The following is a 17005-nucleotide window of genomic DNA, read 5'->3' on the forward strand; positions in this document are numbered from 1 at the left end:
AATAAAGAAAATTGAGGAATGAACGTAAGGCTAAGAATTTTAGGCCTGTTCTTTAGACAGAGAAAACCATTTAAGGATTTTGAGGGGGAGGGGAGATACATGAGGACTTTATGAGGGTCAGTGAGGACTGTGACATCCTGGCAATTGAGACCACCCCTATGGAACAAGTGGAGTTGCACTTGTTTGTCCTTCCCTGAGGAGGGCAGTCTTGACAGAGGGAACCATATGAGCAAAGACCTCATGAGAAAGTCTAGTTGTAAAGGAAGTGTAGTTCTTCTGATGAGATTCTTATTGATTTGACCTTCATAGTAAGTAGCCTCTTTTGTCTTTGGTTCATGTCCTTTTAAAAATCTGAGCTTAACTGAAAGCTCCCTGCGTATACCTACTAGTTTATATTTTTGTTCCCTCTCTTCCTTGAAATCTTGATTGAATGTTTATCTTATGCCAGGCACTCTGCTGGATGCTATGGATAGCGCAGAGAACAGAATAGCCCTTGTTTCTGCCTTCATGAAGCTTTCAGTGTAATTAAGACAATACACATTAAAAAGCAGACTGTATGAATAATTATTGTAACAGTTGTTTTGAAAATACTGTATATCTTCGATTGTGTAATTCTATTTCTCTATCCTTAGCTGACACTGATTTTTTCAAGATTTTACTTTTTAATTCAGCTAATGCCTGTGTGTGATACCAGATTATTTGCCCATCAGTTTATGTAGAAAAGCAACAGTTTTCCCCCTCTCCTTGCCCATAGTCTCATTCCCCTCTTCTCTGAGTTGTTTCTAGTTTTAGTTTTTTCTAGTATAAATATTCATAACTCTTAAGATTCTGTTTTTCTTGGTGTAACTTGACACCAAATTTGATGCCATTTCACTCCTCAAAAATTTGATTTGATTTCCTTTTTTTGATCTATTTTTACAGGCCTTCATTCTCTTAATGAGCTCTATAATGAATTTAGTAGGCATTTCTCAGACTTTGCCTTCCCCTCTAGGAGGGAAGCCAGTTTGCGTGTGTAGCACAAAACCAGTTCACTGAGGAAGGTAAATATCATATGCCTCACGTGCCACTAGGACACTTTAATTTTAAATTGGATGTGTGTTTTCTAACCAGAAAATGTAAAAAGTGAAAATCTTTCCATTCCAAGCAAATGGATTTGGTAAGGAAATTTCCCTGCCAGACTCTGACTCTGTTTGAAACAAGGACAAAAGTCTTCCCTGAGAATTTCAACTAGAAACTAGGTTTTAACAGTGATGTGGGGACAGAATTTGCAGTACTTCTATGGTAGAGGGAGAGGGAGACAGACAGTCTCAAGCAGACTCTGTGCTGAGCATGGAGCCCAACATGGGACTGGATCTCATGACTGAGATCGTGACCTGAGCTGAAACCAAGAGTCAGATGCTCAACCAACTGTGCCATGCAGGCGCCTGGATGTTAACCACAGTTCTTAAACTGATTCAACAGACAAATGATTAGTAACAAATGATTAATATCTAGAATTATTTTTTAAGAGTTACATAAACCCTTAAGAAAAAGGCAAAAATCCAATCAATAAGTGGGTAAATGATATAAAAAGGATAGCTGATCATGGCGAGTATACCTGAAACTGACAGTCAAGTTAATTACTCTGTAGTTGTTTTATTGTGATTGATTTTTTGGGTAACATTTGCTTTTTTCAGTTGCCTATCAGACCTGACATGATTATCAGCTTCATTCACCAATGAGAAAATTAATCTCTATTTTTATTTATTTACTTTTTTTTTTTTTTTAGAAATGAAACTTTAAACAACAGCCATTATTTCATGTTCTTGGATTGGCAAAACTAAAAAAAAAAAAACCCTGATGATTTTATTGGTAATAATGTAGAAGAATAAGAGCCTGCGTATTCTGTTTGTTGGCCATAATAAAGTTAATATGGGAGTGTACTTTGTATTGGTCAAGATAGGCTGAGCTGTGCTGTAGCAAAAACCGCAAACCCTCAGTGGATTAACATAACAAAGATTTATATGTTGTTCATGACACAATGGCGAATGGGCTGGGTGGCCCTCTTTTGTAGTGATGCCAAGTAAAACATGGTGATTTTTACAGTGGCTACCAAAGGGTAAGAAGATTAAAGGATTAAAAGAAGATTAAAGGTCTGAGAGGCCAGGCTTGGAAATAGGTGATATCACATTCACCCCTAGTCATCTAACGGGAAGGAGATACTGAGAAATATAGTAGTTTTCTCTGTGCCCCAGATGGAACTGTTGGTGATCACACAGCATTGTCTCTGCCCTCTGCTTTCTGCTTTAGTTTCTCAGCCCCACTTAGAGAAACTCACACATGTGCACAAGGGGAAATGTGGTCCATCACAGGATTATTTGTGATGAATTACAGTGATGAATTTTTAGATGTAGACAGTAATTTGTCTTTAAATGGAATTCTGTAGGGTTGCTTCAGAACAGAACCCAGAAGTGCATGTATCAATATGGATAAACCTCAAAAACATATTGAAGGAAAAAAAGCAACTAGTGGTATGTCCAAAATAATATCATTTATATGAGGTTAGATCTTGCAGATAGTGCTGTATATTGTTTATGAATGCATCTGTAGTAGCTGTATAAAAATTGTCACGAAAGTGGCAAAAACACCAAATTCTGGATAGTGGTTCCTTTTAGGGAGAAAGTGGGATGTAAGAGGAGTGTAAAGGACCTTTGGTTTATCTGTAATATGATCCAATGTTTTTTCTTTGCACATATCCCATACTGTTAGGGGTTGATAAAATTGGGTCCTGGGTACATTATTATTTATTATATCAGCCCCTGTACTTTTCTAAATGATTGAAGTATTTAATGAGAAAGGATAAAAAGTTTAAGACCTGGAGAATGATTTCTAAACTATTTTTTAGATATAAATAGCTGAGGTAAACACACACTTCATTTTGTAATTCTATGTAGGTATTTTTCTTTATAGTCATTCTTTGAAGAAATAGTTTTTCTCATGCATGTAAATGCAGATTTCCATTTATTTACCATTGTGCTAATATAGAGTACTTATATTCTAACAGTGCTACTAAAACTCTCTTGGAGTGGACCTTGAGCACTTCAGTTTTCTGGTGACAAGACATTTTACCATATGGCTTTGTACACAAATATGCACATTTTATAATCTTTCAGTTTTTAAATTTTACATTATTACAGGGTGACAGCTTATTCACAAGTTATCAAATCTTTTATTGGTTTTCCAAGCTAGTATTTACTATAGATGATCTTTTTAGAACTATTAATATTGAACAAATGTATTTTCCTGGTGATGGCACAAAAAGGACTGAATGTGAAAAGTAAGAATTAAGTTCTAGTCAAGGAATTAGGACCCAGACCCTGGTTTTGGTTATGGACTATTTTGACAGATGACCTAGCTTAACTCACTTACCATCTGGTTATAACAACAGAATATGTATGATGTTCAGGACTAGGGATGGACAACTTGTGAGTTGTTTATTTAATACCTGTTTATACTAAGAAAATCTTGAATAAAATGTTGACTGATAAGCCATTATATCAGCTAAGGTTTTAGCATTGAGACTAAAAGTTAGAATTGTTAGGCTCTTTGGGGTATATTGTATGTATATTGTTACTGAGAATTTGTGGTACAGAAAGTGAGTTTGCTATAAGAAGAAAATCCATGTCCTTTTGTTACAGACAAGCAATCATCTTCTCGGACCAAAACCATTTCCACTAGACAGATTATTAGCAATATTATATAGTATCGTGGACAGTAGAGTTGCTCCAACAGCAAACATCTTTTCCCAGGTAAGCTTAATAATAGTTATTATCTGTCCTCTATGTCTTTATGGAATTCTTCAGGTAATATAGTTGGTATAGTTCCAGGCATTTAGATTTTTAGTTAGCATATGTTACTGTTTTAACTAAGTCATGAACAGTATGTTCTTGGTAAGTACTTGAAAATTCCAAATACAGAATCTTTGAGGGTATCCCTGAATTTGCTTCTATTTACAGGTATAACTTGATGACAAAACCAACTTGATGTTTCCAGATGTTTTCTTTTTTCAGTAAAAGAATTTTTAAATTAAATGATTATAATTATCTTGCTGATTTAAATAAGTAGCTTCATGATGAAATTGGTGAATTATTATGTAGAATTAATAATCTAATGAACACAAAATTTTTAAAAACGTATTTGTAAGGAAGTAATCTATAATATCTTTATTCCTCATATATATGTCAACAGTATGATTTTAAAAAAAATTTTTCCAGAATGAATAAGTTCTCAAAATTTTCACTAGATGGCAGCAGTAGCATAATAATATGAAATATAATCACTTCTCAGCCTTTTGACTAAGATCAAGTGAAAAATATGAAAAAATATGAAAATATGAAAAAAAAATATGAAAAATATGAAAAAAATATATTTTTAAAATAAAGTCATTAAGCTTTTTTTTAGTTGACTTTCTCAGAAAAATCTGTTTATTAAAAATATAGTCACAGTAGATTTCTTAAATGGTCCAGAAAAACGGTTCCTAGCATATGGTATGAATGGCTAGAAGATAAAACAATTGATGTGACTAGTATTACTAAAAAGCACTTCGGACTTTGCAATGAGCATTTTGTTCTCTATATATGTTTTTAGGTTGAGAAATACATAAATAATAACATTTATGTTTAAATTCCCTGCAAATAAATTTAGTCCCTGAACGAATGTTTGACTTGTAATCTAATGTACGCTGGTAACTTTTTTTTTTCTGAGATTTTATATTTGAGAGAGATAGAGAACATGAGTAAGGGAGCAGGGTGGGCAGAGAGAGGGTGCTAAGCAGGAGGCCCTACCTAGGCTCTGTCCAGGTCTCTGGAATCATGACCTGAGCTGAAGGCAGATGCTTAAGCCACGCAGGCATCCCCTGAAATTAATTTTTAATCAGACTTTACATTTGTTAATAGCTTTCTACATATAGTAGATGACTTTTTGTTTTGTTTTTGCTGTTGCAATAACTATGAAACAGCGGGTATTAGTATCTTTATTAAAAGGTATTGAGCTTTAGGGAGGTTAAATGGTATTCCCAGAATGACACAATGAGTAAATCACTGACAACCAAAGCCTAGAGAGGTGAGGTACACGGTTAAGGAAGGCCTTTACATCACATGTGATTATACTTCTCAAGTGCCTCCAAATTACCTTTGTGTAAAGGAGAGAGAGGGAATGATAATAAATGTTTTCTTTTTTCCTTTTGGAAAGCTTGTAATTTGTTCTGGGGGAATAAAACATGTACATAAGAATAATGGTATAAGGGTGTGTGGATGCTGGATAGTGTGGTTGAGAATTTTAGAGCAGAGAGAGCACTTCTGGATTGGGCAGGGTGAGAGAAAGCTTCACAGAAAAGGTGAAATATGGAGCTGGGCTGTAGAGAATGAGTAGAGTCATTTCTTTAAGTATTTCTGGTTTATGTAAGTGATAGGTGTTTGTTGTACAAAAAAATGAGAAATTGGATAAATAAAAAGGAAAAGAAATAGATAAAGCTGACATCTTACTTCCAGTGGGTAGAGTTAGAGATATAAGAAGGGGAAATGATAGGAGTAAAGGGATGGGAGTGGGAAAAAACAAGACACATCCGTGAACTGTCGCCCCGATTTTGTTGAAGAGTGGATGGGGTTGTATCGTGGTGACGGCCGTCACTGTCGCTGTGGTCCAGGACAGGTAGTACTGCCATCGCCACACATAACGCCTTGCTCTCCATGCCTTCCATGTCGGACCTTATGTTGCGAGAGTGTTTTGCATCTTGGGAAGTTTGCCATGTACTTGGTTAGTCTTGGAGAGGGAACTGAAGCTCAGTGTCTCAAAGATCTGCCCGAGGCCACACAGCAAATTACTGGCTGCATCCAGACTTAGATGCAGATGTTCCCAGCAGCAGGTCTAGTTTATAGGGATAGACAGTCAAAACCAGCAAGAGGGGCGCCTGGGTGGTTCAGTGGGTTAAGCCGCTGCCTTCGGCTCAGGTCATGATCTCAGGGTCCTGGGATCGAGTCCCTCATCGGGCTCTCTGCTCAGCGGGGAGCCTGCTTCCTCCTCTCTCTCTCTCTGCCTGCCTCTCTGCCTACTTGTGATCTCTGTCGAATAAATAAATAAAATCTTTAAAAAAAAAAAAAAACCAGCAAGAGGTTGCTGATTTGAAGATTTACTAGCTACTCGGAGGCTTTGATTAGAGAAGAACAGTATCACCAGTCTTTATACTTTCAACAGTGTCTGTAATGTAATTAAGATACAGCTTGGCCTAAATGTATCTTTATTTTTAAAATGAAGTTAAACTCTCTTCAACCTTAACAACCTAAATGAAGTTTTTGTTCTTTATTTCTTCTCAGTAGCTGTAATCAAAATGATAATTTTATATATTTAAAATATAGCTTTAAATGAATTTGTGTTCCTTTGATGACAGATCATTTAGGACTTGATCTCAGTGATTCCCATTTCGGATACAGAGGGGATAGATGCAACTAACCCTATGAAGTTGACCTCTACTTTTGCTTGGTCAATAAAGTATCCAAGAAAATTAAGTAGCATGTATACTGTGTTTCAGAACAAAATGTGGGAGAAACCACATTCAGAAAAAGGATTATTTCTTCCACAGGTTTACTTTTGTCCCATTCCCATTGATTCCCAGTGACCTTTTCTATTTTTTTTTTTAAGATTTTATTTATTTAATTGACAGAGAGATCCCAAGTAGGCAGAGAGGCAGGTAGAGAGAGGGAGGCTCCCTGCTGAGCAGAGAGCCCAATGTGAGGCTCAATCCCAGGACCCTGAGATCGTGACCTGAGCTGAAGGCAGCGGCTTAACCCACTGAGCCACCCAGGATCCCTGGCTTTTTCTATTTTTATTGTTTCATTCAGCCATCAGACTTTACTCTTGCCCATAGGAATGATAATTTCCTTAAGTTCACTTAATTTTTTAAGTGAGAGGAGGATGCCCACATTTGTGTTGGCCTTGCTTATTTGGTATGAACACTAGATGGCGATATTGATGCATTCTAGCTTTAAGATGAACTAAGGAAACTGCTTTACATCTTCAATAGTGTTTCGTGTTTAGAGAAAGCTGTTTGTTAAATGAACACATTGGTCTATTTGGACAAAAATACAATTGCCTGAAGATGTTTAATGATATATACATGTATGTATGCATACATGTGTACACGTTCATGAAAATGTAAATAAGATTGGAAAATAATTGTATTGCATGAGTATTTTCTACCTAGAAGTAAAATGTTTTCTGTTGCCTGTTGTGTGTCTTTTAATGAGAAGATAATGTGTTATTTTGCTAATCATTTATTCCATATCAAGCTGTTTTAAGGGTTTGTTTCATAATAATATGCTGTTCTTTTAGTTTGACTTACCAGTTATATAATTAATTATTTTTTATATATAACAAATTGATCAGATGTGGTAGATATGTTCACAGTTTACTTGAAGTGGAATTTTATTTCCACTGCATTTTATTCAAATCCATTTAAATCTATTCTGTAAAAAAATTATAAAAATAGTAGCTTAAGGAATCTTTGAAGTTAAAATTCCAAGTGAGAATAATAATCAAATTCATAATAGTATTAATAACAGTATTGTATTATAGTTGGTATTCTTCTGAATTTATTCTTTATTAAATTTTAGATACGGGGCACCTGGGTGGCTCAGTGGGTTAAAGCCTCTGCTTTCGGCTCAGGTCTTGATCCCAGGGTCTTGGGATTGAGCCCCGAATTGGGCTCTCTGGTCAGTGAGGAGCCTGCTTCCTCCTCTCTTTCTCTCTCTGTCTGCCTCTCTGCCTACTTGTCATCTCTTTCTGTCAAATACATAAATAAAACCTTGAAAAAAATTTTTAGATTCAATTCTATTCATTAATTTTTTTAGTCTCTTAAATAGGTAAAAGAATGTTAGCACATTTAACTTTTTATTAGATTACTGCTCAGATTGAAATATGGTTTTTAAATTTTTCTGACACTTTTAAGATAAGTCTAGCCTTATCCAATTTAATGTCATCGTGTTGTCAAGATCATGGATTATTTTAACAATTGTCACTCAAATAAAACAAATGTAGCTCTTATATATGTGTATGAACTTTGGGAATGGCAAAGCATTAATTCTGGTGTTTTCATTCTTTTTTTCCTGTCAGCATGGCTAGAATGGGTAAACTATACCATTTACATGCAGGAAGTAGTAAAGTTTAGAGGTATTACTTTCAAATTTTAATTTTATCAGATATGTTATTGAAGACCATTTATTATCTTTAAAAGAAATACTGCTGAGGGGCACCTGGGTGGCTCATTGGGTTAAAGCCTCTGCATTCGGTTCAGGTCGTGAGCCTGAGGGTCCTGGGATTGAACCCCGCATCCAGCTCTCTGCTTGGCAGGGAGCCTGCTTCCCCCCACCCCCATCTCTCTGCTTGCTTCTCTACCTACTTGTGGTCTCTGTCTATCAAATAAATAAATAAAATCTTAAAAAAAAAAAAAGAAATACTGCTGAATTGTCCTTTTTTTTCCCCCAGAAGTATATTAAAACCAGGTTATGCTTTTTTATTTTCTTTTTTTTCCTTGAAGAAAAATGATAATTTGTTTGGAAATTTTTGCATGATCTATTTCATCCTTTTGATATTTCAGTATCTTCTCTTACTCATCCTTGTTGACTTCCTCCATAGTCTTATATTTAGGTGAACATAGTAGGAACAGTTCTTTAAGATTGTAATCATGTATATTACTTATTTTAAAATATTAGGCCATAGTGTCTTCTCTTTTCTTAGAGAATAAACTTGCTGAAGAATTTATTTCTAAAATTACTGATAGAGGTTTCTTTTTTTTTTTAATATTTAATATATTTATTTGAGAGAGAGACAGCGAGAGAGGGAACACAAGCAGGGGGAGTGGGAGAGGGAGAAGCAGGCTTTCCGTTGAGCAGGGAACCCTACATGGGGCTTGATTACCTGAGCTGAGGGCAGCCGCTTAACAGCTGAGCCACCCAGATGTTCGGATAGTGGTTTCTAAAGTGACTTTTAAAGGGAAAATTACTTTAAAAATTAAAGGAGATTTAAGTACACATATATTACATATTAACATTGATCCTATTTGATCAGTTAGCATTTTGAAGAATTATTTTTGAAGTTAGTTCACTGTGATTGTACACTTCAGAAGTTTGAAAATAGTGTGTGTTGTATCCTGTACTATAAGAATGCACTTTAAATTAATATCAAGAAGTAGCTGAAAAATAAGAAAAGGAGCATACATTGTTCCTTTAAAAAATAGTTCTATGTACCATATAGACAAGTTGAATTTTTTCAGTAATATCTCATTTCTGAATGAGTTTTTATTTAGGTGTGTATAATTTAATATGGAAAAATTAAAGTGTTTTTGTAAATTTTCATTTTTAAGAGTAAAATTTTTTTGAGCAAAGTATAATGTACAGATTACAGTAAAGTATTATCTGTACATTATCCATATCCATTTCTACTTTCTCTGCTTGTGAACTCACATCATGATACCATATACATAATGGAATATATTTGAACTATATTTGTTACATCAGTTTAATTTTCGGTCATGAATCAACTTGATCTTTCCCCATAAAAGTTACATTAATTATAGTAGCATTTAGATAACCTTAAGCTTTCTGCTCATTTAGTTGTTGGTTTTATAAGCTATATAGGATATACTTAAACTAATAATTGTGATATTTTCCAAATCATCATCAGTTAGAATGCAGAATTATAATTTAGTTGTTTCATCTGTGAGAGCCTTTTTTTTTTTTTAAGATTTTATTTATTCATTTGACAGACAGAGATCACAAGTAGGCAGAGGCAGGCAGAGAGAGAGTGGTGGGGGATGTAGGCAGAGAGCCCAACACAGGGCTCGATCCCAGGACCCTGGGATCATGACCTGAGCCAAAGGCAGAGGCTTTAACCCACTAAGCCACCCAGGCGCCCCCGTCTGTGAGAGCTTTTTTTTTTTTTTTTAATTGAATTGATTTATTTATTTTCAGAAAAACAGTATTCATTATTTTTTCACCACACCCAGTGCTCCATGCAATCCGTGCCCTCTATAATACCCACCACCTGGTACCCCAACCTCCCATCCCCCTGCCGCCACTTCAAACCCCTCAGATTGTTTTTCAGAGCCCATAGTCTCTCATGATTCACCTCCCCTTCCAATTTACCCCAACTCCCTTCTCCTCTCTAACACCCCTTGTCCTCTGTGCTATTTGTTATGCTCAAATAAGTGAAACCATATGATAATTGACTCTCTCTGCTTGACTTATTTCACTCAGCATAATATGAGAGTTTTTTGAAGTAGATGCTTTGTCTCTAAGCTGGAAGGTGTTTTTGCTACACTTGTTGGGGCTGCTAACCTTTTATCCTACCAAAACCAGATTTTTGGCATTTTTCTTTTAATATAGGTAGCTGTTCACTAAATTTATTTAATTTTCTGGTCTTTTTACAGTATAGAAGGGATTTTGTTAATATTATTTAACTTGAAACATTTAAAAAGAAAAAATTTAATATAATCTACTTTAATTCATACTTCAAATTCAGAGTTAGTATTTATCTTCTTTCCCAGGTTGGAATTAATTTTTTTTTCTTTGCTTAAGATTTCATGTAACAGATTCTTATTGAGGCCTGCTATGTCGCAGGCACTGTATTAGATAAAGAGTATGAATGTGAAGAGGGTGCTGCGCCTCCCCTCAGGACTTCCGAGTCAGTCTGTGGCTTCCACTGCCCTTCTTTTGGTCTTGGTGCAGCTGCCAGCTTCTAGCTTGTACAAAGGTTAATGGCCTATGTGTGTATTTAGTGAGAGGACAGACATGCTGAATGAGGGAATTGATACTTAAATACTTAAAGGGAAAATTAATATTAAAATATCTAAGGTGAATAGATAAAAATAGAATTTTTCACTTCAGTAGTCCCTGTTCTTTGATAATACATGTATTTGAATGTCTTCTTCCAAGTAAAAAGAACAAACCTGTTTGTTGAATATTTCCTTCTGACATGCCTTAAACTTAGTGTTTATGGAGCATGATTGTTTAATACCTGTGTCCTAACTAAGTTTTGCTAATACCCACTTAGATTTAGTTATAACTAAATTAGATTCTCTTAGTTCAGTCTGTTGGTATCAAACAATCTCAGTTAAGCCTTGAAACTTATCAAGTTATGGTCAAATAATCGGTGTATTATATTTGGCTAAACTAAGTGGGTCTTAAAAAAAGTTACATGGGTGTATTTCAAATACTTTATGATTAAAAGTTGCCCTAGGGCTCCTGGGTGGCTCAGTTGTTAAGCATCTATCTTTGGCTCAGATTAGGCGCAGGTCCTAGGATCAAGCCCCCGTATCTGGTTCTCTGCCCAGTGGGAAGTCTGCTTCTCCCTCTGTTTCTGCCTGCTGTTCCCCCTGCTTGTGCTCTCTCTTTCTCTGTCAAATAAATAAATAAAATATTTTTTTTAAGTAAAAAAAAAAAAGTTACCCTATTGTGTCACTCTTTTACATACAGTATTTCAATCTACTTTAGTAAATTTTTAACCAAAGCTACTTTAACCAAATAAGCTGATTTTATAGACTTTACTTAAAAACCTGTTTACCTTAAAAATTTAGTTTATTGCATAATATTATAGTGGTTTGATTTATGTTTTTACAGAAAAAGTAATAACAGTTGTCAAATGCTAGTCACATAATATCAGAAATCATAGTTGATGAAATATTATCCCATGCATGTACTGATTAGGTGAGAATTTGAATCTTGTAAACATAAAGGGTAACTTTCTAAAATCTAGCTATAATATATTCATATGAAATGACTTGAAGTATGGTAATTTTCTTTATATTAAGGTTGGCAAACAGCAGTTTTCCTGAAAACAAATTCCCTGCATACTAGAGTATTAGAAAATGTGAAAAGCTATTCTTTTGTGATTTCTTTATGCTTCATTTGGCTTGTGCCAGCATTCCAATATTCTCTGTATTATCCAACTTAAATACTTGATGCTATTAGGGTAAATTATATAAATCACAGAAGATATCTTGAATACTAACATTTTCTAATAATCTTACTATTTTTAACCACAACTGAGACTGTGGGCCATTTCATTGCAAACATGGTAAAGGAGGCTTACTTAATGCCTACTTCACTGATAAATAGGTCGGCAGGGGTGTTGTTTGACAGAGGCAGACCCTTCTCTAGCAGTGAAGGGCCTGACCACCATGGTGCTCAGTCTCCACTGGTGCAGTAAATTAGATTCTCAAATCCACTCCTACCCCTGATGTGGGTGTATTACTGTTCTGCCATCAGACACTCCGTAGTTTGTGCCTATTCCCAGAGATTTAAAAAACAACAACAACAAAAAAAAAAACTATTTGGGGATATTTCATATTTGAAAAGAGTAAAGTTACTTTAGTGGTAAGGAATCTAGTATTAGTTATTACCAATGATGAAAAAAAGGCATAGTATGTTTTACTCTGTTGCCAGGGGTAAAGGTTGAATTTCTTGTCATCACTGGTAAAAGAACAGGGGTTACCCCTACTCAGCTCTTCCCTTGTCTTCCCTAAATCTGGTATGAAATTTCATCAGTGTAGCCACTTTGCCTTTCTGGATGTATTAGCCCAGAATAGGCGTTTTTACTGAATCTAGAAAAATGGAACCATTGCTTTAGGGTGACATATAAAACACTGCCTAAGGGATAAAAAAAAATATTGCATAAATTATGCTTTCAACTTCTGAGTAAAATAATACATTGGTACCTTATATTTGTAGGCAATATTTCATAGCCACCTTTCTCAGAGCTTAGTGCTTCTAATAAATATTCCAAATATATACCCTTTGTTCATATTTTTGGGGGAAATGTATTCAACACCAATACATTTTTTTGACTTGGCAGATTTTTCCTTTTTTTGCTGAAAGCACTAAACATATCAGGGTGTGTGCTTGCATGAGCGTATTTAAGGAAACCTTTACTATTTTTATAATTTTTAAAAAAGATTTTATTTGTTTGACAGAGATCACAAGTAGGCAGAGAGGCAGGCAGAGAGAGAAGGGGAAACAGGCTCCCCGCTGAGCAGAGAGCCTGATGTGGGGCTCGATCACGGGACCCTGAGATCATGACCTGAGCTGAAAGCAGAGGCTTAACCCACTGAGCCATCTGCGTGCCCCAAAAACCTGTACTACTAATAAAGTGACTATATAGACAAATGCATACCTTAGTTAGAGCTGTATGACTAATTCATTTTCATGAGGAAAGGAGTTTTAATAAGAATAGTTTAGGAGATAAATGAGCTGGAAAAATCTACATTAAGGAAATGTGTGCTATACTTTAAAATACTTTTATAAAAAGATGGTTAGAAGAAATGTTGGTGCTTAAGGGGATTTCCAATGAGAAATTGTCTTGATTTCTTGTCAGCTTGCAACTAATTGGAGTCCTTTGGAGGACATTGGCCTCACCTGCCCATACAAAGATGAATTTCATTTCTCATAGTGAAAAATTGGGGTTCTCAGTGTCAAGTCATCTGTAGCATCTAATTGCTCCCTCACCTTGGATACCTTAAATGTGATAGAGTTGAATTCTTAGAATCAAAAAAATCATGCCTTTTTAGAAATCAGAAAGGGAAATAAGTGTACACACAACTGTCTTATCTCATCCCTTGGCTTCAGATGCTATGTGCCTGCTGATGTCTTTTTTTTTTTTTTTTAAGATTTTATTTATTTATTTGACAGACAGAGATCACAAGCAGGCAGAGAGGCAGGCAGAGAGAGAGAAGGGGAAGCAGGCTCCCCACTGAGCAGGGAGCCCGAAGTGGGGCTCGATCCCAGGACCCTGGGATCATGACCTGAGCCGAAGGCAGAGGCTTTAACCCACTGAGCCACCCAGGCGCCCCTGATGTCTTCTTAATCCTGTATTTCTAGCCATTATCCTCTGTAGTTCTGGACCGAAATTGCCAACTGAACAATCATACCTGAACGTGCCACATCCATCCTACACTGATCTATCCAAACCAAAAATTAGTCCCCAAACCTTTTTTCTGTTTTTCAGCCTTACCTGGATTTCAGAACTAATCATTTATTTATTCATCTTTTAACTAAGCCCATGCTTTGTGGCATGCATGATATTAGGTGCTGGAAAAACAGAAATAATACAGGTTTTTTTTAGTTCAGTGGAGAAATCAACTCTGAACACTTTGTTTCACTATAGTCGGTCACCAAGTCCAGTCTGTTTTTCCTCCTAAGTACAAATGTCTCTTGGACTTACTCCTTTCTTCCCACCCACCCTGCATCACCTTAAATACGTAGCTTCATTATTTCTTAGACAAATGCACCAGCATTATGACTGGTCTCCCTGTCACTATGTACTTGTGAATTTATCTTCCAGTCGTCAGTATAAATCTTAAAAAATAAATTTGATCTTGTTTTTCTGCCTTCACTTTTTAAAATGAGCTGTATTATCTGTAATATCAATTCTCCATTCCATAGCATTACATTTTCCTGTAACGTTCTTCTGCCACTTTCTTTATTCACCCTCTGTACCACTCACAATCAACTGTCTGGTCTCTGAAAACCCACCAGTTTTTCTTTTGTATTGTTATATGTACTGTCTCCCTACCACTGTTGAGCTCTCTTTTATGCTTCATGCTCTACACCCCCAAATGCCATTTTTCAATGACTCCTCATTTTGCCTTCCTCCCTGTGACTCATTCTCTTCTCTATAATCAGATAGTTGAATCTGTACATATCACTAGCATCCATCCCTCTTATATTGTGTCATGACCATTTTATTATGTGTTTGTCTTCTCTGACATGTTGAATTCTTTGACGCCACAAAGACCTTGTCTTTTCATTTTTGTGTCTCTCACACAGCGCCTTCAACATGAGATTCACTCATTGAATGAATGGTTTCCCATTCTCCTCAGCTTGCAGTTATGGTTTTCTAGATATGAATTATTTGCAGTCATTTGTGTGCTAAGTTCCAGAGAGGAAATCAAAAGATGCACTCTCTTTAGTTCTCTATTGTAAAAACATATATGCCAGTTTTTGTTTATCAGTCTATAAGTGAAGACTAATAGTCTACTCCCCACTTTTTTTTGGAAATAATTCCAAAGGTGAATTCCCAGAGGTGATGATTTTAAGTTGAGCGTCTTTGACAGCATTTGCCTATCCCTTCTATTGCCACACTCATCAGTTCTACTTTGTGTGTGTGTAACTGTCAGTTGAACTCTCTTGGTGTCCGCCACGTGTTCATGAACGATCACGTCATCTGAAATCAAATCAAATGTGGTGCTTGTTGGGTTGTATGAACCTCATGCATTAACATATCATGTGTTAAGTTCTTTTATTTAAATAATTTAATAGGTTTCAGGTTGTAAATCTCCTCCAGGACAAACAGGACAGGGTATTTCACAAATCAATTGACATAGATACCAACCTATGAATGTATAAAAATAATGAGCATGTTAAAAATTAATTACAGTTGTAAATTGATTTCCTTTTGTTGGCAGAAAGAACATAGTTTATTAGCCCAGGAGCAGGTTCACACTGTTTTAACATCAAGCACTTCCAGCTGAAGCTTGTTAGTGACTGCCTCTCAGATTAAGAAAAAAAAATCCTCACTGTGGTACATGAACTCCTCTTGTTAAGACATAAATAATCAGCTCATCCCCTACATAGATGAGAACAAAGAACATAATAGTACACAGAGCAAAGATTAACTAAGTAAATACTGCACAAGCCCATTTAACATGTAAATTAAAAAATACCCAAGTATGAGGAAGTTTTCACTTGTAATTTTTCTTTGTGAATGCCTCCCTCTTGACCAAGAAGCTAGTCAGAGGGAAAAAATAGATACTTCGGCATGTGACTTTAGGCAGATTGATTATTTTAAGATAAAGTAAAATAAAATTATTTAATTATGGTCAATATTGCTGGCAGCACATGAAAGCTAGGGAAATACTCTTTTCTTTGACAGCAGGATGCTTCAGATTTTTAGGCGTTTTATTTTTAAACCAAGGACTAAAAACCAGAAATTTTATTTTGAGGAAAAACATCAATGGCAGCATATGACTCAAGCTTAACACTAATATTAAATGGTTCCCATAACTCCTTTCCCCATTTCTCAAGCTTTGTCTGTATCTTCGGCTAGATCCTGACTTCTTCTAGTACACCTTTTTTTTTTTTTTTTTTTTAAACTGATTCTGTATTTCCTGGCACCAAATCTAAATCCTGACTTGGAAAAAGAAAATCCACTCCCTGGGCTACTTTCATATTCATTTGAATTTGAGCTTGACACAACAGACAAGAAAAGCAGCTGTGGAAAATGGTTAAAATCTGAAAATTACTGACAAAAGAATATGCCTTAATAGGTAACAGAAACCAAAGAGGGGGTAATAATTTCCCTATGAAAATTTAAACTTACTTAAATAATTAAAATGATACCTCTTGAGAATGATGTCAGTGCTTCAGGAAAGACGTTTTCATTGCTTTTGCCTTTAAAAATTTTAATGTTTATCCTAACTTAATGTTTTCAATTGTAAATGGTCTTAAATCCACAAATGTGTGAGAAATTTTGTTTTGTAATACCATTTTTAGTGTTATGTAATTTTAGATTTTAAGAAATCATGCTTTTCCCCATCTTAAATTGTCTTTTACAAATCTAACCTTAAAAACAGTAATTTTGGGGCGCCTGGATGGCTCAGTGGGTTAAAGCCTCTGCCTTCGGCTCCAGTCGTGATTTCCATGGTCCTGCAACGGGCTCTCTACTCAGGGGAGAGCCTGCCTCCCCCACCCCCCCCGCCTACTTGTGATCTTTGTCTGTCAACTAAATAAATAAAATCTTTAAAAAGAAAACAGTAATTTTATGTCTAATATGCAGTCTGATTTATGAAAAGTTAACATTTCATTAGATTAGTAAATTCCACTTTAATATTTTACTTTGGTGACATCACACCCCTCACATCTGATAATTTTGTTGACAGGGTTGTTGATTATTCTTAATGCTATTACCTGTATCCTGGGTC

The 17005-nt window shown here is 35.6% G+C and overlaps 1 protein-coding gene across 2 annotated transcripts in view; it reads left to right on the forward strand.

Moving 5' to 3' along the window:
• ORC5 (origin recognition complex subunit 5) overlaps positions 1–17005 on the forward strand; it is an 89736-nt gene that overhangs the window by 46210 nt on the left and 26521 nt on the right. For both annotated transcript variants that reach the window (XM_044245850.1, XM_044245851.1), the window contains exon 12: positions 3678–3788. In XM_044245850.1, the coding sequence (XP_044101785.1) occupies positions 3678–3788 (111 nt within the window). The remainder of the gene's footprint in view (positions 1–3677; positions 3789–17005) is intronic.

This window comes from Neovison vison, chromosome 4, assembly GCF_020171115.1.
Source record: "Neovison vison isolate M4711 chromosome 4, ASM_NN_V1, whole genome shotgun sequence".
NCBI classification, from domain to species: Eukaryota; Metazoa; Chordata; class Mammalia; order Carnivora; family Mustelidae; genus Neogale; species Neogale vison.